This window comes from Salmo trutta, chromosome 12, assembly GCF_901001165.1.
Source record: "Salmo trutta chromosome 12, fSalTru1.1, whole genome shotgun sequence".
NCBI classification, from domain to species: domain Eukaryota; kingdom Metazoa; phylum Chordata; class Actinopteri; order Salmoniformes; family Salmonidae; genus Salmo; species Salmo trutta.
The window spans coordinates 90,575,453-90,601,047 of NC_042968.1; the positions used below are offsets into that span (position 1 = coordinate 90,575,453).

The 25,595-nt window shown below is 40.4% G+C and overlaps 2 protein-coding genes and 1 long non-coding RNA gene across 13 annotated transcripts in view; 1 reads left to right on the forward strand and 2 right to left on the reverse strand.

The window, feature by feature from the left end:
• Positions 1-236: 236 nt before the first annotated feature.
• Positions 237-25,595, reverse strand: part of postna (periostin, osteoblast specific factor a) — a gene marked incomplete at its 5' end in the record, with an annotated part of 42,520 nt that continues 17,161 nt past the window's right edge. Inside the window, 9 exon segments of one of the 9 annotated variants that reach the window (XM_029770329.1) lie at positions 237-1,718; positions 2,846-2,884; positions 3,876-3,914; positions 6,637-6,675; positions 7,395-7,481; positions 8,941-8,994; positions 13,261-13,341; positions 15,178-15,243; positions 15,975-16,277. In XM_029770329.1, coding sequence (XP_029626189.1) covers positions 1,573-1,718; positions 2,846-2,884; positions 3,876-3,914; positions 6,637-6,675; positions 7,395-7,481; positions 8,941-8,994; positions 13,261-13,341; positions 15,178-15,243; positions 15,975-16,277 — 854 coding nt within the window. 9 annotated transcript variants of the gene reach the window in all.
• Positions 1,716-2,828, forward strand: LOC115204645 (uncharacterized). Of its 2 annotated transcripts, none has more exons than XR_003880413.1 (3): positions 1,716-2,006; positions 2,087-2,533; positions 2,683-2,828. It is a non-coding gene; the product is annotated as an uncharacterized LOC115204645 (long non-coding RNA). The 2 variants fall into 2 exon arrangements; XR_003880412.1 differs by having other exon boundaries at positions 2,087-2,235; positions 2,305-2,690.
• Positions 9,001-11,938, reverse strand: LOC115204644 (mucin-2-like). 2 transcript variants are annotated; one of them, XR_003880411.1, is made up of 3 exons: positions 9,809-11,938; positions 9,729-9,768; positions 9,674-9,692 (listed from the first exon to the last, which is right to left on the reverse strand). XR_003880411.1 is itself a non-coding variant. In XM_029770339.1 (2 exons), the coding sequence occupies exon 1, from the start codon at positions 11,376-11,378 to the stop codon at positions 9,822-9,824; it is 1,557 nt and encodes a 518-aa protein (XP_029626199.1). In that variant the 5' UTR covers positions 11,379-11,938; the 3' UTR covers positions 9,001-9,768; positions 9,809-9,821. The 2 variants fall into 2 exon arrangements, 1 of the variants encoding a protein (XP_029626199.1); XM_029770339.1 differs by having other exon boundaries at positions 9,001-9,768.

Sequence of the window (25,595 nt, forward strand, 5' to 3'; positions counted from 1 at the left end):
TAGCCCCTGTCCCCTCTTGTCCCTTAGTCAGATGATTCAAATGGAGTCACAGAGCTGACAGTAGAGCCTTGTCTTTAGATTTCCCAAAATTCCCAATTTTTCCAGAAATCCCGGTTGGAAGATTTCTTGAATCGTGAGGAAATAGTCAAGGAATCCAAATTCTTCCAACCAGGACTTCCAGAAATGGTCTTATACGACCAAACGTACCGGTATGATAAAAACCAAGAAGATCTTCACATTCAACTGTAACTTTTTATTGAACATTTATTTTCAAAACAACACAGAGGTAAAAAGGTGCATAGATTGCATAGGCATAATGGTACAACGAAACATCAACATTTCTAACAGCAGAAAGCCTTGTTAAAATATCAACACAAACCAATAAAAACAGGAAATCAGAAAATAGTCCATTCAGATACGGAATTAAACTATCGGAACAGGATTCTTTTTTTATGAAGAAAAAATACAATTAAAATAACTTTTGGTTGGTTGTTAAGTTTAGATAATGTACAGCATTAGTATGCTTAGTTCCTATTGGTTGAGATGCATTTGTAATAGTATGCTCAATTCCTATTGGTTGAGATGCATTTGTAATAGTATGCTTAGTTCCTATTGGTTGAGATGCATCCATAATACATAATGCTTCATTCCTATTGGTCGAGATTAATCCGTAATACAGAATGCCAGCACCATTATAAAACATACAAAATGTCTTCCAGATCAAGCCATCGTTTAAACTAAACTGAACAAAAAACAAACAAATATCATCACCTTTCCGTGGTAGAAATATTATTTCAAACCTACCTCATCTGCACCACAGTAAAAGTTCATAAAGTTCTTAAAAGTTAATTTCCTTGCATAGATATATTACTTACATGTAGGGTAATTGATAATCTTAACATTGTTAAAACACATCATGTAGGGTAATTGATAATCTTAACATTGTTAAAACATATAAGGTAGGGTAATTGATTATCTTAACATTGTTAAAACACATCATGTAGGGTAATTGACAATCTTAACATTGTTAAAACACATCATGTAGGGTAATTGATAATCTTAACATTGTTAAAACACATCATGTAGGGTAATTGATAATCTTAACATTGTTAAAACACATCATGTAGGGTAATTGATAATCTTAACATTGTTAGGACACAGCATGTAGGGTAATTGATAATCTTAGCATTGTTAAAACACAGCATGTAGGGTAATTGATAATCTTAACATTGTTAAAACACAGCATGTCTGAAACCATTGGTCAAGTTGTTTCACTCTACTGTAAGTTGAGTTCATTATTCATCTCTGCCCAGTGAACAAAATTGGTTGAAAATACATATTATCAACATCTTTTCAACCGACATGACTTATTTTCATACTTTCTCTTTTCCCATCAAGGGAACATAGAAAGTGTTGTTGTGTACCTTGGTGTGTTCCTTGCTGTGCCTCTATAATGATCTGGAAGGGGATTCCTGCAGGGCTGGTGTGGCTTGGACTGGTCTGGACTGGTCTTTACTGGCTTGAACTGGTCTGGACTGGTCTTAGCTGGTTTGGACGGGTCTGGACTGGTCTTTACTGGCTTGGACTGGTCTGGACTGGTCTTAGCTGGTTTGGACGGGTCTGGACTGGTCTTAGCTGGTTTGGACGGGTCTGGGCCGGACGTAAGTTTTGGTTGTTGTGGCGTCTCACCAGCCTTGCCTTCCTCCTCCTAACACCAGCTTTAGAAAAGGAGATGGAGAGACATAGGGAACAATGAGAAGAACGAGAGTAAAAAGGAGTGAAGAAGAAAATGATAGAAACAGGAAGAAGAGAGAGAAAGAAAGAAAGGATAAGGTTGCGACAGAAAAACAAACGTGATGAAAATAGAAACAGTAATAGAAAGACGAGAATGAAGAGACAGAGAGGTAGAGAACCAAGATGATCGAGGTATATACATTACGTGACTATAACAGGGATGTGTAACAGAGATGGTTAACAGAGATGGTTAACAGAGATGTTTAACAGAGGTATATACATTACGTGACTATAACAGGGATGTGTAACAGAGATGGTTAACAGAGATGGTCAACAGAGATGTTTAACAGAGGTATATACATTACGTGATGAAAAGAGAAACAGCAAAGTGGCAGAGAGGTAGAGAACCAAGATGATCGAGGTATATACATTACGTGACTATAACAGGGATGTGTAACAGAGATGGTTAACAGAGATGGTTAACAGAGATGTTTAACAGAGGTATATACATTACGTGATGAAAAGAGAAACAGCAAAGTGGCAGAGAGGTAGAGAACCAAGATGATCGAGGTATATACATTACGTGACTATAACAGGGATGTGTAACAGAGATGGTTAACAGAGATGGTTAACAGAGATGTTTAACAGAGGTATATACATTACGTGACTATAACAGGGATGTGTAACAGAGATGGTTAACAGAGATGGTTAACAGAGATGTTTAACAGAGGTATATACATTACGTGATGAAAAGAGAAACAGCAAAGTGGCAGAGAGGTAGAGAACCAAGATGATCGAGGTATATACATTACGTGACTATAACAGGGATGTGTAACAGAGATGGTTAACAGAGATGGTTAACAGAGATGTTTAACAGAGGTATATACATTACGTGATGAAAAGAGAAACAGCAAAGTGGCAGAGAGGTAGAGAACCAAGATGATCGAGGTATAGACTTTAACTCAAGTAGAATTTTACTGGGTTACTTTCACTTTTACTCAAATCATTTTATATTAAGATATCTTTTCTTTTGCTCAGGTATGACAATTGAGTACTTTTTCCACCTCTGTGTGTGCTGTGAGAGAGAGTGTGTTGTCATCTATTTATTTACCTGGAGATCTTTTGGCTGGGGCACCCTTACTGCCTCCATCTGTAGAGAGAGAGATAACATTCCATTATTCAAACTGTCCCTTACTGCCTCCATCTGTAGAGAGAGAGATAACATTCCATTACTCAAACTGTCCCTTACTGCCTCCATCTGTAGAGAGAGAGAGAGAGAGATAACATTCCATTACTCAAACTGTCCCCTACTGCCTCCATCTGTAGAGAGAGATAACATTCCATTACTCAAACTGTCCCCTACTGCCTCCATCTGTAGAGAGAGATAACATTCCATTACTCAAACTGTCCTTTACTGCCTCCATCTGTTGAGAGAGAGATAACATTCCATTACTCAAACTGTCCCTTACTGCCTCCATCTGTTGAGAGAGAGATAACATTCCATTACTCAAACTGTCCCTTACTGCCTCCATCTGTAGAGAGAGAGAGATAACATTCCATTACTCAAACTGTCCCTTACTGCCTCCATCTGTAGAGAGAGAGAGAGAGAGATAACATTAAATTACTCAAACTGTCCCCTACTGCCTCCATCTGTAGAGAGAGATAACATTCCATTACTCAAACTGTCCCTTACTGCCTCCATCTGTTAAGAGAGAGAGAGAGAGATAACAGTCCATTACTCAAACTGTCCCTTACTGCCTCCATCTGTAGAGAGAGAGATAACATTCCATTAGTCAAACTGTCCCTTACTGCCTCCATCTGTAGAGAGAGAGATAACATTCCATTATTCAAACTGTCCCTTACTGCCTCCATCTGTAGAGAGAGAGATAACATTCCATTACTCAAACTGTCCCTTACTGCCTCCATCTGTAGAGAGTGAGATAACATTCCATTACTCAAACTGTCCCTTACTGCCTCCATCTGTAGAGAGAAAGAGAGAGATAACATTCCATTACTCAAACTGTCCCTTACTGCCTCCATCTGTAGAGAGAGAGAGATAACATTCCATTAGTCAAACTGTCCCTTACTGCCTCCATCTGTAGAGAGAGAGAGAGAGAGTGTGTTTTTATCTCTTTATTTACCTGGAGATCTTTTGGCTGGGGCACCCTTACTGCCTCCACCTGTAGAGAGAGAGAGAGAGAGAGAGAGAGAGTTAACACTCCATTACTCAAACTGGCCCTTATTGCCTCCATCTGTAGAGAGAGAGAGATAACATTCCATTACTCAAACTGTCCCTTACTGCCTCCATCTGTAGAGAGAGAGATAACATTACATTAGTCAAACTGTCCCCTACTGCCTTCATCTGTAGAGAGAGAGATAACATTCCATTACTCAAACTGCCCTTACTGCCTCCATCTGTAGAGAGAGAGATAACATTCCATTACTCAAACTGTCCCCTACTTCCTCCATCTGTAGAGAGAGATAACATTCCATTACTTAAACTGTCCCCTACTGCCTCCATCTGTAGAGAGAGATAACACTCCATAACTCAAACTGTCCCTTACTGCCTCCATCTGTAGAGAGAGAGAGAGAGAGAGAGAGAGAGAGAGAGATAACATTCCATTACTCAAACTGTCCCTTACTGCCTCCATCTGTAGAGAGAGAGAGAGAGAGAGAGAGAGATAACAGTCCATTAGTCAAACTGTCCCTTACTGCCTCCATCTGTAGAGAGAGATAACATTCCATTACTCAAACTGTCCCCTACTGCCTCCATCTGTAGAGAGAGATAATATTCCATTACTCAAACTGTTCCCTACTTCTTCCATCTGTAGAGAGAGATAACATTCCATTACTCAAACTGTCCCCTACTTCCTCCATCTGTAGAGAGAGAGATAACAATAAATTACTCAAACTGTCCTGTGTATTTGCGCTGCAGAATACCCAAAAGTGCGAAGCCCAAAATGTTCAACGCTTTGCAGGGAAGACATCTTGCATAGCTAATTGTGTTATTGCGTTGTGTGTTTAGGCTTAACAGAGATGGTAAACAGAGGTGGTAAACAGAGATGTTTAACGGCGAGATATACATTATGTGAGTATAACAAAGATGGTTAACAGAGGAAGTTTAACAGAGATTTTTAACAGCGAGATATACATTACGTGAGTATAACAGAGATGTTTAACAGAGATGTTTAACAGAGGTATATACATTACGTGAGTATAACAGAGATGTTATCAGTGCTAAGTCGTTGACGAACGTGTTGATTAATGTGCCGACATTTCACTGATGTGTTGATTAGTGTGTGTGTGTGCAGTGGTGTAAAGTACTTAAGTAAAAATACTTTAAAGTACTACTTAAGTAGTTATTTAGGATATCTGTACTTTATTTTTTACTTCACTACATTCCTAAATAAAATTCTGAGTGTTGGAGTGTCCCCTGGCTGCCTGTAAATGATGTCTGAGTGTTGGAGTGTTCCCCTGGCTATCTGTAAATGATGTCTGAGTGTTGGAGTGTTCCCCTGGCTGCCTGTAAATGATGTCTGAGTGTTGGAGTGTACCCCTGGCTATCTGTAAATGATGTCTGAGTGTTGGAGTGTACCCCTGGCTATCTGTAAATGATGTCTGAGTGTTGGAGTGTACCCCTGGCTGTCTGTAAATTATGTCTGAGTGTTGGAGTGGACCCCTGGCTGTCTGTAAATTATGTCTGTCTGTAAATTATGTCTGAGTGTTGGAGTGTTCCCCTGGCTATCTGTAAATGATGTCTGTCTGTAAATTATGTCTGAGTGTTGGAGTGTTCCCCTGGCTGTCTGTAAATGATGTCTGTCTGTAAATGATGTCTGAGTGTTGGAGTGTTCCCCTGGCTGTCTGTAAATTATGTCTGTCTGTAAATGATGTCTGAGTGTTGGAGTGTTCCCCTGGCTGTCTGTAAATGATGTCTGTCTGTAAATGATGTCTGAGTGTTGGAGTGTTTCCCTGGCTATCTGTAAATGATGTCTGAGTGTTGGAGTGTTCCCCTGGCTATCTGTAAATGATGTCTGAGTGTTGGAGTGTTCCCCTGGCTGTCGGTAAATGATGTCTGAATGTTGGAGTGTTCCCCTGGCTATCTGTAAATGATGTCTGAGTGTTGGAGTGTTCCCCTGGCTATCTGTAAATGATGTCTGAGTGTTGGAGTGTTCCCCTGGCTGTCTGTAAATGATGTCTGAGTGTTGGAGTGTGCCCCTGGCTATCTGTAAATGATGTCTGAGTGTTGGAGTGTACCCCTGGCTGTCTGTAAATGATGTCTGAGCGTTGGAGTGTTGGAGTGTTTCCCTGGCTATCTGTAGATGATGTCTGAGTGTTGGAGTGTTTCCCTGGCTATCTGTAAATGATGTCTGAGTGTTGGAGTGTTCCCCTGGCTATCTGTAAATGATCTCTGAGTGTTGGAGTGTACCCCTGGCTGTCTGTAAATGATGTCTGAGTGTTGGAGTGTTCCCCTGGCTGTCTGTAAATGATGTCTGAGTGTTGGAGTGTTACCCTGGCTATCTGTAAATGATGTCTGAGTGTTGGAGTGGAGTGTGCCCCTGGCTGTCTGTAAATGATGTCTGAGTGTAGGAGTGTTCCCCTGGCTGTCAAAAAAAAGTTATACAAATAAATAGTGCCGTCTGGTTTGCTAAATATCAGGAAAAGCATATACTTTTACTCAAGTATGACAATTGATTACTTTTTCCACCACTGTACTTAAGTACACTTAAAATCTGATACTTTTAGACTAATACTCAAGTAAAATTTTACTGAGTTACTTTCACTTTTACTTTAGACATTTTATATAAAGGTATCTTTACTTTTACTCAAGTATGACAATTGAGTACTTTTTCCACCTCTGTGTGTGTTGTGAGAGAGAGAGTGTGTTGTTATCTCTTTATTTACCTGGAGATCTTTTGGCTGGGGCGCCCTTACTGCCTCCATCTGTAGAGAGAGAGAGAGAGAGAGAGAGAGAGAGAGAGAGAGAGAGAGAGAGATAACACTCCATTAGTCAAACTGTCCCCTGCTTCCTCCTTCTGTAGAGAGAGATAACATTCCATTAGTCAAACTGTCCCCTACTGCCTCCATCTGTAGAGAGAGAGAGAGATAACATTCCATTACTCAAACTCTCCCATACTGCCTACATCTGCAGAAAGAGAGATAATAATAAATTACTCAAACTGTCCCCTACTGCCTCCATCTGTAGCGAGAGAGATAACAATCCATTACTCAAACTCTCCCCCACTTCCTCCATCTGTAGAGAGAGAGATAACAATAAATTACTGAAAGTGTCCACTACTTCCTCCATCTGTAGAGAGAGACATAACCTTTCATTACTCAAGCTGAAATCATGTCGCCTAAATCCTAATCTATATCTTATGCAAGCACACAATGCAAGAACTCCAGTAGCAATGTAAAATGGCTGTCCTGTGTATTTGCGCTGCAGAATACCCAAAAGTGTCAAGCCCAAAATGTGCAAAGCTTTGCAGGGAAGACATCTTGCATAGCTAATTGTGTTATTGCGTTGTGTGTTTAGGTTTAACAGAGATGGTTAACAGAGATGTTTAACAGAGATGGTTAACAGAGATTAAACAATGCTCTGGTGATTGATTAGAACTTCCCTTATGCCAGAAAACTTTCTTTATCTCAAGTTAGGTTCTGACCTTGGATTAGTTTGGTGATCCTCTCTGACTCTTGGTCAATCATTTCCGGGTTGCCGTGGATGGTGGTGATCTTAGCGAAATCTGGGCCTGCGGAAGGAAACTGGAGCTGTTAGACTCAAAATGGAGGACGCGTGGATCCACAGATACAGTTTCATATTGTAGGATAAAGGTTCCAGTACAGAAACAGACCCCTAGTCCTGGTCCTCTACCCTACTGTAGAATACAGACCCCTAGTCCTGGTCCTCTATCCTACTGTAGAATACAGACCCCTAGTCCTGGTCCTCTATCCTACTGTAGAATACAGACCCCTAGTCCTGGTCCTCTATCCTACTGTAGAATACAGACCCCTAGTCCTGGTCCCCTAGTCCTGGTCCCCTATCCTACTGTAGAATACAGACCCCTAGTCCTGGTCCTCTACCCTACTGTAGAATACAGACCCCTAGTCCTGGTCCTCTACCCTACTGTAGAATACAGACCCCTAGTCCTGGTCCTCTATCCTACTGTAGAATACAGACCCCTAGTCCTGGTCCTCTACCCTACTGTAGAATACAGACCCCTAGTCCTGGTCCTCTACCCTACTGTAGAATACAGACCCCTAGTCCTGGTCCTCTATCCTACTGTAGAATACAGACCCCTAGTCCTGGTCCTCTATCCTACTGTAGAATACAGACCCCTAGTCCTGGTCCTCTATCCTACTGTAGAATACAGACCCCTAGTCCTGGTCCTCTACCCTACTGTAGAATACAGACCCCTAGTCCTGGTCCTCTACCCTACTGTAGAATACAGACCCCTAGTCCTGGTCCTCTACCCTACTGTAGAATACAGACCCCTAGTCCTGGTCCTCTATCCTACTGTAGAATACAGACCCCTAGTCCTGGTCCTCTACCCTACTGTAGAATACAGACCCCTAGTCCTGGTCCTCTACCCTACTGTAGAATACAGACCCCTAGTCCTGGTCCTCTATCCTACTGTAGAATACAGACCCCTAGTCCTGGTCCTCTACCCTACTGTAGAATACAGACCCCTAGTCCTGGTCCTCTACCCTACTGTAGAATACAGACCCCTAGTCCTGGTCCTCTATCCTACTGTAGAATACAGACCCCTAGTCCTGGTCCTCTATCCTACTGTAGAATACAGACCCCTAGTCCTGGTCCTCTACCCTACTGTAGAATACAGACCCCTAGTCCTGGTCCTCTATCCTACCATAGAATACAGACCCCTAGTCCTGGTCCTCTACCCTACTGTAGAATACAGACCCCTAGTCCTGGTCCCCTAGTCCTGGTCCTCTACTCCTACTGTCCCTTTAGTCTTTGCAGATCTGAAGAAGTCAGGTTTGGTTAGCAAAATGGTGATGACTCCACTTCACAATCCAACATGGAACCTTCCGCCATTTTGGTTACACCTGTATCTGACTTTCTTCATATCTGCAAACACTGAAGGGTTAGCGGCTATGTTGTTGTCTCCTGACCGAGCAAGGAACTCCTAAGCATTAATAAGAGGAGAGGATAGAAATGAGATAGAGATGAGATATTTAAGGTGGCCCTACCCTCAATGATCTGAGGCTCGATGAACTTGGTGACCGTTGTGTATCCGGTTGAACCTTAAGAGCAACAGTGGAGAGGGGTGGACGGGGTGTTGAAGTCATGTAATGACTAAACAACATGTACTGACAGACAGACAGATACAGTACACACACACCTGGCTATGCCTCCTAGTCCACCACCGCTAACACACACACCTGGCTATGCCTCCTAGTCCACCATCGCTAACACACACACCTGGCTATGCCTCCTAGTCCACCATCGCTAACACACACACCTGGCTATGCCTCCTAGTCCACCACCGCTAACACACACACCTGGCTATGCCTCCTAGTCCACCATCGCTAACACACACACCAGGCTATGCCTCCTAGTCCACCATCGCTAACACACACACCTGGCTATGCCTCTTAGTCCACCATCGCTAACACACACACCTGGCTATGCCTCCTAGTCCACCATCGCTAACACACACACCTGGCTATGCCTCCTAGTCCACCACCGCTAACACACACACCAGGCTATGCCTCCTAGTCCACCATCACTAACACACACACCAGGCTATGCCTCCTAGTCCACCACCGCTAACACACACACCTGGCTATGCCTCCTAGTCCACCATCGCTAACACACACACCTGGCTATGTCTCCTAGTCCACCATCGCTAACACACACACCTGGCTATGCCTCTTAGTCCACCATCGCTAGCACACACACCTGGCTATGTCTCCTAGTCCACCACCGCTAACACACACACCTGGCCATGCCTCTTAGTCCACCACCGCTAACACACCTGGCTATGCCTCCAACTTCACCACAGCCAACACACACACCTGGCTATGTCTCCTAGTCCACCACCGCTAACACACACACCTGGCTATGCCTCCTAGTCCATCACCGCACGCACATACAAACACACCCCCACCGTTACAGAATTTACACCAGGCACCACTACCCATCTGACTGACAGACAGACAGACAGACAGACAGACAGACAGACAGACAGACAGACAGACAGACAGACAGACAGACAGACAGACAGACAGACAGACAGACAGAGAGTAGTATATGGATGTTGGAGTAGTGTATGGAGGTTGGAGTAGTGTATGGAGGTTGGAGTAGTGTCTGGATGTTGGAGTAGTGTATGGAGTAGTGTATGGAGGTTGGAGTAGTGAATGGATGTTGGAGTAGTGTATGGAGGTTGGAGTAGTGTATGGATGTTGGAGTAGTGAATGGAGGTTGGAGTAGTGTATGGAGGTTGGAGTAGTGTATGGATGTTGGAGTAGTGAATGGAGGTTGGAGTAGTGTATGGATGTTGGAGTAGTGTATGGAGTAGTGTATGGAGGTTGGAGTAGTATATGGAGGTTGGAGAATTGTATTGATGTTGGAGTAGTGTATGGAGGTCGGAGTAGTGAATGGATGTTGGAGTAGTGTATGGAGGTTGGAGTAGTGTATGGATGTTGGAGTAGTGAATGGAGGTTGGAGTAGTGTATGGAGGTTGGAGTAGTGTCTGGATGTTGGAGTAGTGTATGGAGTAGTGTATGGAGGTTGGAGTAGTGTATGGATGTTGGAGTAGTGAATGGAGGTTGGAGTAGTGTATGGAGGTTGGAGTAGTGAATGGAGGTTGGAGTAGTGTATGGAGTAGTGTATGGAGGTTGGAGTAGTATATGGAGGTTGGAGAATTGTATTGATGTTGGAGTAGTGTATGGAGGTTGGAGTTGTTTATGGAGGTTGGAGTAGTGTATGGAGGTTGGAGTAGTGTATGGAGGTTGGAGTAGTGTACGGAGGTTGGAGTAGTGTATGGAGGTTGGAGTAGTGTACGGAGGTTGGAGTAGTGTATGGAGGTTGGAGTAGTGTATGGAGGTTGGAGTAGTGTATGGAGGTTGGAATAGTGTATGGAGGTTGGAGTAGTGTATGGAGGTTGGAGTAGTGTATGGAGGTTGGAGTAGTGTATGGAGGTTGGAGTAGTGTACGGAGGTTGGAGTAGTGTATGGAGGTTGGAGTAGTGTATGGAGGTTGGAGTAGTGTATGGAGTAGTATATGGAGGTTGGAGTAGTGAATGGAGGTTGGAGTAGTGAATGGAGGTTGGAGTAGTGTATGGTGGTTGGAGTAGTGTATGGAGTAGTATATGGAGGTTGGAGTAGTGAATGCAGGTTGGAGTAGTGTATGGAGGTTGGAGTAGTGAATGGAGGTTGGAGTAGTGTATGGTGGTTGGAGTAGTGTATGGAGTAGTATATGGAGGTTGGAGTAGTGTATGGAGGTTGGAGTAGTGTATGGAGGTTGGAGTAGTGTATGGTGGTTGGAGTAGTGTATGGAGTAGTGTATGGATGTTGGAGTAGTGTATGGAGGTTGGAGTGGTGAATGCATGTTGGAGTAGTGTATGGAGGTTGGAGTAGTGAATGCATGTTGGAGTAGTGTATGGAGGTTGGAGTAGTGAATGCATGTTGGAGTAGTGAATGGAGAAGTGTATGGAGGTCGGAGTAGTGAATGCATGTTGGAGTAGTGTATGGAGTAGTGTATGGAGGTTGGAGTAGTGAATGGAGGTCGGAGTAGTGTATGGTGGTTGGAGTAGTGTATGGTGGTCGGATTAGTGTATGGAGTAGTGTATGGTGGTTGGAGTAGTGTATGGAGTAGTGTATGGTGGTTGGAGTAGTGTATGGAGTAGTGTATGGTGGTTGGAGTAGTGTATGGAGGTTGGAGTAGTGTATGGTGGTTGGAGTAGTGAATGGAGGTCGGAGTACTGTATGGAGGTTGGAGTAGTGAATGGAGGTCGGAGTAGTGTATGGTGGTTGGAGTAGTGTATGGTGGTTGGAGTAGTGTATGGAGTAGTGTATGGTGGTTGGATTAGTGTATGGAGTAGTGTATGGTGGTTGGAGTAGTGTATGGTGGTTGGAGTAGTGTATGGATGTTGGAGTAGTGTGTGGATGTTGCAGTAGTGTGTGGATGTTGGAGTAGTGTATTGATGTTGGAGTAGTGTATGGATGTTGGAGTAGTGTATGGAGGTTTTCCAATACATGGGGTGGCAGGGTAGCCTAGTGGTTAGAGCGTTGGACTAGTAACCGAAAGGTTGCAAGATAAAATCCCCGAGCTGACAAAGGTAAGAATTAGTCGTTCTGCCCCTGAACAAGGCAGTTTTCCTGGTAGGCCATCATTGAAAATAATAATTTGTTGTTACCACTAGGCTACCCTGCCGCCCCATGTATTGGAAAACCTCCATACACTACTGCAACATCCAGACACTACTCCAACATCCATGCCTAGTTAAATAAAGGTTCAATAAAATATAAATACATAGACCTTTGTTTGAGGGATGTCTGTGTACCATTACTAACATGGCGTCTCAAATGGCACCCTATTCGTTATATAAAAGTAGAATTTGCTGGTCCAAACTTTATAGGGAATCTGCTGCCATTTGGGACACATCCTAAATGATGTTATAAATGTGTCATACTGGTAAAATTACTAACGCCGTAAAAAATGTCTCTTCTAGAATGGTTGTTTTACCCATTAGAAATGGGCTCGTGAATAATTAGGCATCAATAGATGACAATTTCAGTCAAAGAATATTGCAGACAAAATTACAACGTTACATAAAAAAAAAACTGGGTAGAACAGGCAAACAATTCCCTTACTGAGACTTGCAAATGTTTTTTTGGCAGATACACCCTTGCATCAAATTTTATTGATTACAATTTTAGGTCCATCTTGCTTCAGAAGTAAAATAATGCTCTGAAAGATATATCTACCTGTTACTATATCTCAATAACAGGGTTTTAATGGACACTTCTGCTCTTAGCTACCAAGAGAAGGGGTGAATCTGCCGTAATACAGTGCAATTAGCCCAGAATCATGTAGATGACTGACCCATGCAGGAGGTACCTTCACAGCCAAGACACAATGCAGATAATACCATTCATCTTTAGTCTTTGGATTGGGTTTGCTGCTTTGTTTTCAGGGTTTAGGATCTGATTAGTTAAAATATGTGTTGTATATATCATATTATAAAATTCTATTGTACGGGTATGAATGTTATTAGCTGCACTTTGGAGCATTTTGAGTTCAAGAATAATAGCCTTTTTTGTTTCCGAAACTTTAATCTTCATTGTCCCAAAAAGGCTTAATATTCACAATCCTCAAAAATAAAAGTTTCCACACGGAACCTCTATCAGTTTTCATACTATGGGATGCTTGTTACAAAGAAGGGTTGTAGGAGAGGTAGCCCTTTTTGTTGCCCGGGGAAACGGGTGATGTATACATGCGGTTGTCATGCCACCCATCAGTCATTTGTTTGTTTGTTTGCTTGTTTACATCTCCGACAGACTAACCTCCCTCTATGAGTTTCTTGATCTCTTCTTCTTGGAGAATATGAACCTCACTCTCCAGAAACGTCTTTACCTTAGACACCTCTAATCATGGGACCCAAACATCGCCAAGTCATCATACGTCCTGCAGTTGTGTCGGTGCTGGTTAGACAATTACGTTGAGCCACAGTGTTGGCAGAACACATAGCTCTATCGTCTGCTAGAGATAGTTGGTCACATAAACCTGGACACGCGGATGTAGTACTGTAACACTGTGACTTCTATCGGGATGTTGATTGTCAAATGCAACACGTCATCTCTTAATAACATCAAGTGCTAAGCAGGAAGGAATGGTTAGATTAGGAACTGCGCGTTTGATTCTTCAACAAATACCTTCCTTATAGTAAGAAGAAAACATTGTGTATTGATTGAACGTAGCCCAACATCAAGCGAATCATTAGTCTTTGGGAACAGAAGCACCTTCACCAACAGTTTCCAAGAGCTTTTGAAAACGTACCAATGTTAAACCCCTCCATAGCATTTGAACCTACTCAGTGTGATGGATTATAGGAACACGCCACATACAACATGCCTAGGCTATGTGCATGTATGTAAGATTCATCACCAACTGAGATAAACATGTTGAATAACTATACGGGTAATAATAGACAGTGATGTGTTTTCCATCGCCATGCGAACTACGTTTTTGCATAGATTTTGTTAAAATACATATATTAATACCAATATATTTGTATCAGAAATTAATATAAATAATTGATTATCATACATTAAAATCAGTATATTATTATCATACATTAGTAAATATATTAATATCATACATTAATATCAATATATTTTTTATTATACATTAATATCAATATAGTATTATTATTATACATTAATATCAATATAGTATTATTATTATACATTAATATCAATATAGTATTATTATTATACATTAATATCAATATATTTTTTATCATACATTAATATCAATATTGTATTATTATTATACATTAATTTCAATATATTTTTTATCATACATTAATATCAATATAGTATTATTATCATACATTAATATCAATATAGTATTATTATTATACATAAATATCAGTATATTATTATTATACATTAATATCAATATAGTATTATTACTATATATTAATATCAATATAGTATTATTATTATTATACATTAATATCAATATAGTAGTATTATTATACATTCATATCAATATAGTATTATTATACATTAATATCAATATAGTATTATTATCATACATTAATATCAATATAGTATTATTATACATTAATATCAATATAGTATTATTATACATTAATATCAATATAGTATTATTATTATACATTAATATCAATATATTATTATTATACATTAATATCAATATAGTATTATTATCATACATTAATATCAATATAGTATTATTATTATACATTAATATCAATATAGTATTATTATTATACATTAATATCAATATAGTATTATTATTATACATTAATATCAATATAGTATTATTATACATTAATATCAATATATTATTATTATTATACATTAATATCAATATAGTATTATTATTATACATTAATATCAATATAGTATTATTATTATACATTAATATCAATATAGTATTATTATTATACATTAATATCAATATAGTATTATTATACATTAATATCAATATAGTATTATTATTATACATTAATATCAATATAGTATTATTATTATACATTAATATCAATATAGTATTATTATGATGCATTAATATCAATATAGTATTATTATACATTAATATCAATATAGTATTATTATTATACATTAATATCAATATTTTATTATCATACATTAATATCAATATATTGTCCTCATACATTATGTCTATATAATGTTAAGATATATTGATGTCTATAAGGTATCTTTACTGACCTTCTTCCAGAATCCTCTTAATGTCTCCGTCAGTCTCCAGCCCTCCATCTGAGGAACCACTGTGAGCTATGAGGAGAGAGAGAGAGAGAGAGAGAGAGAGAGAGAGAGAGAGAAATGTTTACTAATGTTTCCCTTGTTTATTTCCATTTTGTTTATTGTCTATTCCATTTGCTTTGGAAATGTAAAGATATGTTTCCCATGCCATAAAGCCCTTTAATTGAATTGAAATTGAATTGAGAGAGAGAGTGTCAGAGAGAGACAGATGGAGAGAGAGAGGTGAACTCTTTTTGACAGCAATGTTAACAATACAGGGAAACTAAACCTGTTACCATCCAATTGTCTGCAATGTGGAGTAAATTTTCAAATATTACTCTGACCCACCTAATACTGATACACCAGACCAAGACCCAAGGCAAGCTGTGACTCACCAGTAGCTCCAAGCCAAGACCCAAGGCAAGCTGAGACTCACCATTAGCTCCAAGCCAAGACCCAAGGCAAGCTGAGACTCACCAGTAGCTCCAAGCCAAGACCCAAGGCAAACTGAGACTCACCAGTAGCTCCTAGCCAAGACCCAAGGCAAGCTGAGACTCACCAGTAGCTCTAAGCCAAGACCCAAGGCAAGCTGAGACTCCCCAGTAGCTCAAAGCCAAGACCCAAGGCAAGCTGTGACTCACCAGTAGCTCCAAGCCAAGACCCAAGGCAAGCTGTGACTCCCCAGTAGCTCAAAGCCAAGACCCAAGGCAAGCTGTGACTCACCATTAGCTCACGATCCACCAATGTTTAATAATGGAACTTACTCTCAATAACTCTGGTGATCTTTGTGATGCTTGGTTCTCCCTCGATCACCCTGGTCACTGTAGTGAATGTGGGCTCACCCTCGACGACCACCTTGGTTAAACTGGGTTCCGTTTCGATGACCCTTGTCACCTTGGTGAAGGTTGGCTCGCCCTCAACGACTCGAGTAACCTTGGTGATAATGGGTTCGCCCTCGATGACCCTGGTAACCTTGGTGATAGTGGGTTCGCCGTCGATGACCCTTGTTACCTTGGTGACAGTTGGCTCTCCTTTAATCACTCTGGTCACTTTTGTGATTTCAGGCACTGGAGAGAAGGAAAGTGAATATTACATTTTATTTAAATGGTGAACTTATTACTAAATGAAATGAGAGTTTGACTGTGTGATAATAGGTTGCTTCTTGTGTAAATATTTTCTGGCTGGATTTTAATGATTTGTATGATTTGTATGATTACTATGAGCTAATGGTACGACTGATTAAAACCCTATAAAAAGTCACCATAAAAACACATTCAGTATGAAAAAAAAGAGATGTTAATACCTCTGCTTCTGTGGGTATATCACCCCAGAAATGATGGTGAGTAAGTTTTTTCCGCTAAGTTTTGATGTATTGGAAATGTGAAAAATATATTGATTAAAAAAACAACCATTTATAAATACAAAAGGTTGATAAAGAACAGCATCTGCCTGAGTGAGACCCTACTAGTACCCAAGGCAACGCATTAGACCCCTTCTATCTCCTCCATTCCAAAACCCCTCGAACCCCTCGAACCCCTCGAACCCCTCGAACCCCTCGAACCCCTCGAACCCCTCGAACCCCTTGTTGTTACTGATACTAGACTACCATCAGCTGTGGGCTACCATATTTATGCAGTGAAACAGCACTACAGCATTTTTCATCCCTGTGTGGATATTCAGTGCTGGGCAACACTTTATTTTGAAATAACGATCTACTAACACCAACCCTAACCTTAACTCTTATCCTAACCCTAATCCTAACCCTAGTCCTAACCTTAACTCTTATCCTAACCCTAACCCTAACCCTAGTCCTAACCTTAACTCTTATTCTAACCCTAGCCCTAACCCTAGTCCTAACCTTAATTCTTACCTTAAACCTAGCCCTAGTCCTAACTTAACTCTTATCCTAACCCTAACCCTAGTCCTAACCTTAACTCTTATCCTAACCCTAACCCTAACCCTAGTCCTAACCTTAACACTTATCCTAACCCTAGCCCTAGTCCTAACCTTAACTCTTATTCTAACCCTAGCCCTAACCCTAGTCCTAACCTTAATTCTTATCTTAAACCTAGCCCTAGTCCTAACCTTAACTCTTATCCTAACCCTAACCCTAACCCTAACCCTAGTCCTAACCTTAATTCTTATCTTAAACCTAGCCCTAGCCCTAACCTTAACTCTTATCCTAACCCTAACCCTAGTCCCCAACCTTAACTCTTATCCTAACACTAAACAGAAATGCAATGGTTCATTGGATCAGTCTAAAGCTTTGCATATACACTGCTGCCATCTAGTGGCCAAAAGCCACATGGCACCTGGGCTGGAATAATACATTATGGCCTTTCTCTTGCATTTCAAAGATGATGGTACAAAAACAGTTAGTTTTTTCTTTGTATTATCTTTTACCAGATCTAATGTGTTGTATTCTCCTACATTCCATTCACATTTCCACAAACTTCAAAGTGTTTCCTTTCAAATGGTACCAAGAATATGCATATCCTTGCTTCAGGGCCTGAGCTACAGGCAGTTAGATTTAGGCATGTCATTTTAGGCAAAAAAAGGGGCGGATCTTTAAGAGGTTTAAGGGATCAAGGGGATTGGTGCATGTTTTAAAGAAATGCACCTCAAGATTAGAGTGAAGCTGAATGGAGAGAGAAAGTTCTCCGCTGAGTTTGTAAAACTGTAAAAAGAGCAGCATGGTAGCGCTGTTTTATGTACAATGTTGTCAACAACATGAGGTTGCTGCTACTCCCATCCCTATTGCAGAATGCAGACTTTTGACTGCATTAACCCACACTTAGTCCCCTCGTTTGGTGATTGGCATTGAGGCTGTGACAATGAAAAGGCAGCAGACAGGATACAGTTTGTTTTAGCAGGGATGTTAGGTAGGGTGATCTGATTTCTAATGATGAAAATCATTCTGTCAAACAGATTGTGAACCCAAATGTGTAAGTTTGATTTTAGAGAGGGGACATTGAATAGAAAAATCATTTGGTTAGGGTGTAGGGGCAGATCTATGTCATTGTGGGTGGGTTGCACGAACATGGTTTAAATTAATCTAGGATTAGAGCTAATCTAGGTTTTGTACATCTAGGTTTATAATTCATCAGAGATCTGCTGCACCACTTAATTTAGAATCTAGATCAGTAAATCTATGATTAACGGTTTAAACTATGATTAGTGATGTGTTACACCAATATATGAGGTATTTCAGCAGTGACCCACCCCCCTCAGAGAGAGAGTCACAGCTGCATGTGAGCTCTCAAATTTTTCAACATGTTTTCTTTTACAAAAGGATAGATTTGGAGTTAGATAAACTTGGATTTTTCGTCAGGGACATATGCAGGATGCTACCCTCCACAGCATGGCCTTCGCTCCAGATCAAAACTCCAAACCTACAACCTAATTTTGACCAAAATTAACCGGAGAAATGACTGCTACCAAGGTTTCATTTTTCTATGCTATACGGAGGTATATGCTCTAGCAAACAAACAGCAGAGACCTGAGGACACCATCCAACCTGGAACTGAGTGAGTAGTGTTTGGTCTGATGCTATTTTGAAAGCCAAGAAAAAAAAGAAAAATGTTAAAAATTAAAAATAAAGTACATTACAATGATATATTTTACTTTATGGGGACTGAATGCTGAGTTAAGGCTGCCAGACGTGCAAGGACAGACCAGATACAACTTCAATTAGCACTGAGGTGTGAAGTAAAAGGTGACGAGGCCTTTGGGCCCAACAAGTGGCAGGAGTCTTCTGTTCAAAGACCATCCACTGGCATTTTCTACAAGAAACCTGCCTCCAGAAATAAAAGCTTCTCCCAAGTGGGTGTGACACCTACTCCCGTTGCCTGCTGCACTGCTGCTTGGATTCGACCTGGCGATCTGTTCACCGTCTGCCCTGGCCTGTCTCCCCCTGTCTGGTACAGGTACCCCCACCCCACTCCCCCCTCTCTCCCGAGCTTTCGCTCGCCTCCAGCACACACGCACTGTTGGGGCGAGTGACTCTGAACTTACAATGGCTAGCCCGATGTCGTTATATATTAAAAACTTTTCTTGTGCATTTTGCTATTTTGCTATTTGCCTCATGACTTCTTCATGCTTTGTTGACTATGAATTTTCTTTACTCAACAGTGGGACAGACTATGTTTGTTCCCACACTCGGGACTCTGACTCTCTATTGGTTACATGGACTCTTGGCCTCCCATCATATTCTACCCACGTCTCACTGGCTTTATATTCATGTTACCTGATGAAATTGCTGTACAATATGATCTTGTTGCCATCTGATGCACATCCAGAAGTCATAAATCAGTACTGCAGAGCTCTCCCTGTCCTCTGCCGTGCCTTGATTGTATTACTGCTGATGATATCTGGAAATGTGCATGTACACCCTGGCCATCTACTGTTGCTAGCCCCAATTCTGACTTCTGCTCTGATATCTGCTTCATTGATTTTTGCTCTCGTAAAAGCCTGGGTTTTCTGCACGTTAAAACTAGAAGCTTATTACCTAAAATGGATCAATTGAAAGTGTGGGTTCACAGCTCCAAACCAGATGTGTTGGTCATTACTGAGACGTGGTTAAGGAAGAGTGTTTTGAATACTGATGTTAATCTTTCTGTTTATAACCTTTTTCGGCAAGACAGATCTTCCAAAGGTGGGGGAGTGGCAATCTTTACCAAGGATCACCTTCAGTGCTCGGTTGTCTCCACCAAGGCTGTCCCCAAACAATTTGATTTGCTGGTTTTAAGCATTAAACTTTCAAATAGCTCTTTGTTGACTGTTGCTGGGTGCTTTTGTCCTCCATCAGCCACGGCCTGTATCCTACATTCCCTAATCTCTCTCCTGGCCCCTTACACTAAGTCTGAATTTGTCCTGCTAGGTGACCTAAAATGGGACATACTTAAACCACCTGACCAAGTCCTAAAGCAATAGGACTCCCTAAATCTTTCTCAGATTATTACCAATCCCACAAGGTATGACTCCAAACACCCAAAAAAGGCTACTCTCCTCGATGTTATCCTCAGAAATAATCCTGACAGGTATCAGTCTGGTGTTTTCTGTAATGACCTTAGTGATTACTGTTTTACAGCCTGTGTTCGTAATGGCTGCTCAGTGAAACAACCTGTCCTGATTTGTCATAGACGCTTGCTAAAAAACTTTAATGAGCAAGTCTTCCTTTATGAACTGGCCTCTGTAAAATGCTATAAGAATCAGCTTGATCCCCTCTGTCGAAGACGCTTGGAACTTATTTTTTTATACTTTCAGTGGTGTTGTTAATTTTAACAAACATGCCCTCATAAAGGAAATGAGAATTAAAAACAGGTTCAGCCCCTGGTTCGACGGTGATCTTGCAGAGTTACTCCACCTCAAGAATTGCATTTGGCTAAAGGCACAGCACACGCATACTCAGGCTATCTGGAAGCCCAAAGTTAGTTACTTTAAGGAGCAGTTCTCTCTCTGTGGGTCTAACCCCAAGAAGTTCTGGAAAACGGTTAAAGACCTGGAGAATAAACCCTCCTCCTCACAGCTGCCCATGTCCCTTAATGTTGATGATGTGGTTGTTACTGACAAGAAGCACATGGCTGAGATCTTTAATCAATACTTCATTAAGTCAGGATTCCTATTTGACTCAGCCACCCCTTCTAATGTGAATATCCCCGAGGCTTCTCCCTCTTTTTCCCCTGCCCCACTACAAAGTTTCTTCCTGCAGGCAGTCACTGAGTCCGAGGTGCTAAAGGAGCTCCTGAAACTTGACCCCAAAAAAACATCTGGGTTAGATGGTTTGGACCCTTCCATCTTTAAGGTTACTACCCTTATCAACGCCAATCCTATCTCTGACATTTTTAACCTGTCTCTCCTTTCTGGGGAGGTTCCCATTCCTTGGAAGGCAGCCATGGTTCGTCCTTAATTTAACTTCTTTGGGATAGGTGGCAGTATTTTCACGGCCGGATAAAAAACGTACCCGATTTAATCTGGTTACTACTCCTGCCCATATTCTATATTTGGATAGAAAACACTCTAAAGTTTCTAAAACTGTTTGAATGGTGTCTGTGAGTATAACTGAACTCATATGGCAGGCCAAAACCTGAGAAGATTCCATACAGGAAGTGCCCTGTCTGACAATTTGTTGTCCTTCTGTTTTTTGTTGTCCTTCCTCTGTGGAGAAACACCACTTTGAATGAGAGGACAGTGGAAATTTCCAGACATGAGTCCAGCACATGAGGGAGGACGCCTTTCTTGTTTCTCCTTTTCTATTGACGAAGTCCGGTTGAAATATGATCGATTATTTATGACAAAAACAACCTGAGGATTGATTATAAACATCATTTGACATGTTTCTACAAACTTTTATGGTACTTTTTTGATTTGTCCTCTCTGTTGTGACAAAACACACCAACAAAACAGAGGTTTTTGATTATAAAGAGGGACATTATCGAACAAAACAAACATTTATTGTGTAACATGGAGTCTTGGGAGTGCAATCATATGAAGATCATCAAAGGTAAGTGATACATTTTATCGCTATTTCTGACATTTGTTACTCCTCTTCTTGGCTGCTAACTGTTTGTAATGATTTGTCTGCTGGGCGCTGTTCTCAGATAATCACATGGTTTGCTTTCGCCGTAAAGCCTTTTTGAAATCTGACAAAGCGGTTGGATTAACAAGAAGTTTATCTTCAAGCTGGTGTTTAACATTTGTATCTTTTATGTATGTTTATTATGAGAATTTCTCTTTTGTTGAGTTTCACGCTCTGCAATTTCACCGGATGTAATTTGAGACAGTGGATTACTGAACAAAATGCACTAACAAAACGGAGGTTTTTGGATATAAAGAGGGACTTGATCGAACAAACAAACATTTATTGTGTAACTGGGAGTTTTGTGAATGTAACCACATGAAGACCATCAAAGGTAAGTGATTAAGTTTATCGCTATTTCTGACTTTTGTTACTTGTCTCCTTGGCTGGTGGCTGTTTGTAATGATTTGTCTGCTGGGCGCTGTTCTCAGATAATCTCATGGTTTGCTTTTGCCGTAAAGTCTTTTTGAAATCTGACACCGTGGTTGGATTAACAAGAAGTTCATCTTTAAACCGATGTTTAACCTCTACGGGCCACGGGGGCAGTATTGAGAATTTTGAAAAAAATATGTGCCCATTTTTAACTGCCTCCTACACCAACTCAGAAGCTAGGATATGCATATTATTAACACATTCGGATAGAAAACACTCTGAATTTTCTAAAACAGTTTGAATGGTGTCTGTAAGTATAACAAAACTCATATTGCAGGCAGAAACCTGAGAAAAATAGATAAAAAAAAATGAGAATTTTGTGGCTGTACTATTTAGTGTCATTGTTTTAAAGATACCACAGTGAGAAAGGATTCAGTTCGCAACTCCTACGGCTTCCACTAGATGTCAACGATCTTTAGAAAGTTGTTTGAAGCATCTGTGATAAATACACACCGAATTAGAAAGCTTACAAGTTGACACGTCATCACTTCATTTTTTGCGCCTGCGCATGAATCTGAGAAGAGTGCCTTTGTCATTATCGTTTATTCTAGACACTTGATAGGTTGTGTGAAAATATTACTGATGTTTACTGATGTTTCACGTTAAAAATGGAACAAAAGATTAGTGCTAAACAACGTTTGACATGTTTAAACAAACGTAAATAGATTATTTACTAGGTTTTCTTTAGTTTTTCGACGTGACTTTACACTGCCCACCTCATTTTGTGGGAGCCTACTGAACGCTAACTATTTGGACATAAATTATGAACTTTGTCAAAAGAAACCACATTTGTTCTGGACCTGGGATCTCTGGCAGCGCCTTCTGATGGAGATAATCAAAGGTAAGGGGATATTTAGAATGTTATTATCGATATTAGATGATGCTAATGCTAACGGTATAGCTTAGCTTAGCTTAGCATATAGCTTATTGTTGTTAGCATAGTACCCAGTTTATACAAAATGTGATTTCCCAGTAAAGTTATTTTGAGATCTGGCCCTTCGGTAGCAATTACGAGATGATAATATATTATTCTTTGAATGACAATATTATAATTTACCAATGTTTTCGAATAGTAATTCCGTGATTTGTAATGCTGGATTCACTGGGTGCATTCGAGCCGAAAAAAATTCTGAATTTCACCGCGACTGTAAATGCTGTTTTTGGATATAAATATGAACTTGATGGAACTAAAAATGCATGTATTGTATAACATAATGTCCTATGAGTGTCATCTGATGCAGATTGTCAAAGGTAAGTGCATAATTCTAGCTAGTTTTCTGTCTGTTGATGCCCTTCTTTGAATTGGCTAAACATTACACGCAGCTATTGTCAATGTACTCTCCTCACATAACCTAACTTTATGCATTCTCCGTAATGCCTCTGAAAATCGGACAGCGTGGTTAGATTTAGGAGATATATCTTTCAAATGGAGGAAAATAGTTGATTATTTGATTTTTTGAAATGATTACTCTTGCAGTTTTGAATTCCCCGCCATGGTCACATGACAATGAATCCCAATACCGGGATAAGATCGGGATAAGATCCTCAACAGGTTAACACTTGTATTTTTCAGACATTTTTATAATGAGTATTTCTGTTTTTGAATTTGGCGCTCTGCAATTTCACTGGATGTTGGCCAGGTGGGACGGTAGCGTCCCACACCCTCTAGAGAAGTTAAGTCATGAATCAACCTAGATGGTCTATTTTTGTTGATTTCATCATGTCATTTTGGTGATGGTTCATCACTGTTTAACATAGTGCTATATATCATTTGGGCAGAATAAATGCCATTTGGACATGGTCCACTGACTTTTGGGTTTGGAAACTGACTTCCTATGATTGTACATGGCAAATGTACATAACATCCTGATTTGGCACTTTCAATACTTTCATATTGCATTTGGACATTTCTTATGGCATTTGGCAATGGTTCACTGACTTTTGACTTTGACTTTTGACTTCCTATAATATCATATTGCAAATAGACAAAACATCCTGATTTGGCACATTCAATACTTTTATATTGCATTTGGACATTTCTTATGGCATTTGGCAATGGTTCACTGACTTTTGACTTTGACTTTTGACTTCCTATGAAATCATATTGCAAATGGACAAAACATATGCCTTATGGACAAGTTATTAAAAATATGACAATAAAATATGAAAAAATGGTATGTTCATACAGTTCTTATACATGTATAATTTACTTTCTTTAAAGAAATTTGAAAAACGGTCCAGAAAGCCATTTTTTAAGGGGGTCATGACCTTGGGTCTTGACTTGATGTGCATTTGCAATATGAAAATTTACTGTGGAGCGCACTCACCATCTGTGACACTTGGCATTTGCCATATGACATTTGCCATAAGCTTTGAATGAAATGCCGTCCATTTGAGTGGTATTGTACATCGTATATATGTTTCGTACAGTGCCAATATGTTCCCATTCATTTTTGTCCATTTCAGGGGGGTCTTCCCTTACTACCTCTGACGGTTTAGAGCTTGAGGTAGTCACCTCATACAGGTACTTGGGAGTATGGCTAGACGGTGCACTGTCCTTCTCTCAGCACATATCAAAGCTGCAGGTTAAAGTTCAATCTAGACTTGGTTTCCTCTATCGTAATCGCTCCTCTTTCACCCCAGCTGCCAAACTAACCCTGATTCAGATGACCATCCAAACCATTCTTGATTACGGAGACATCATTTATAGATCGGCGGGTAAGGGTGCTCTCGAGCGGCTAGATGTTCTTTACCATAGATTTGCCACCAATCCTCCTTATAGTACACATCACTGCACTATATACTCCTCTGTAAACTGGTCATCTCTGTATACCCGTCGCAAGACCCACTGTTTGATGCTTATTTATAAAACCCTCTTAGGCCTCACTCCCCCCTATCTGAGATACCTACTGCAGCCCTCATCCTCCACATACAACACCCCGTTCTGGACAGTTTTATCTCAATCTCTTCATTCAAAGACTCAATCATGGACACTCTTACTGACTGTTGTGGCTGCTGATGGAGGAATTTAGTAAAGTCTATAATAAAGGGACCAAGTGCTGCAGCATCTATAATAAAGGGACCCAGTGCTGCAGCATCTATAATAAAGGGACCCAGTGCTGCAGCATCTATAATAAAGGGACCCAGTGCTGCAGCATCTATAATAAAGGGACCCAGTGCTGCAGCATCTATAATAAAGGGACCAAGTGCTGCAGCATCTATAATAAAGGGACCCAGAGCTGCAGCATCTATAATAAAGGGACCCAGTGCTGCAGCATCTATAATAAAGGGACCCAGTGCTGCAGCATCTATAATAAAGGGACCCAGTGCTGCAGCATCTATAATAAAGGGACCCAGTGCTGCAGCATCTATAATA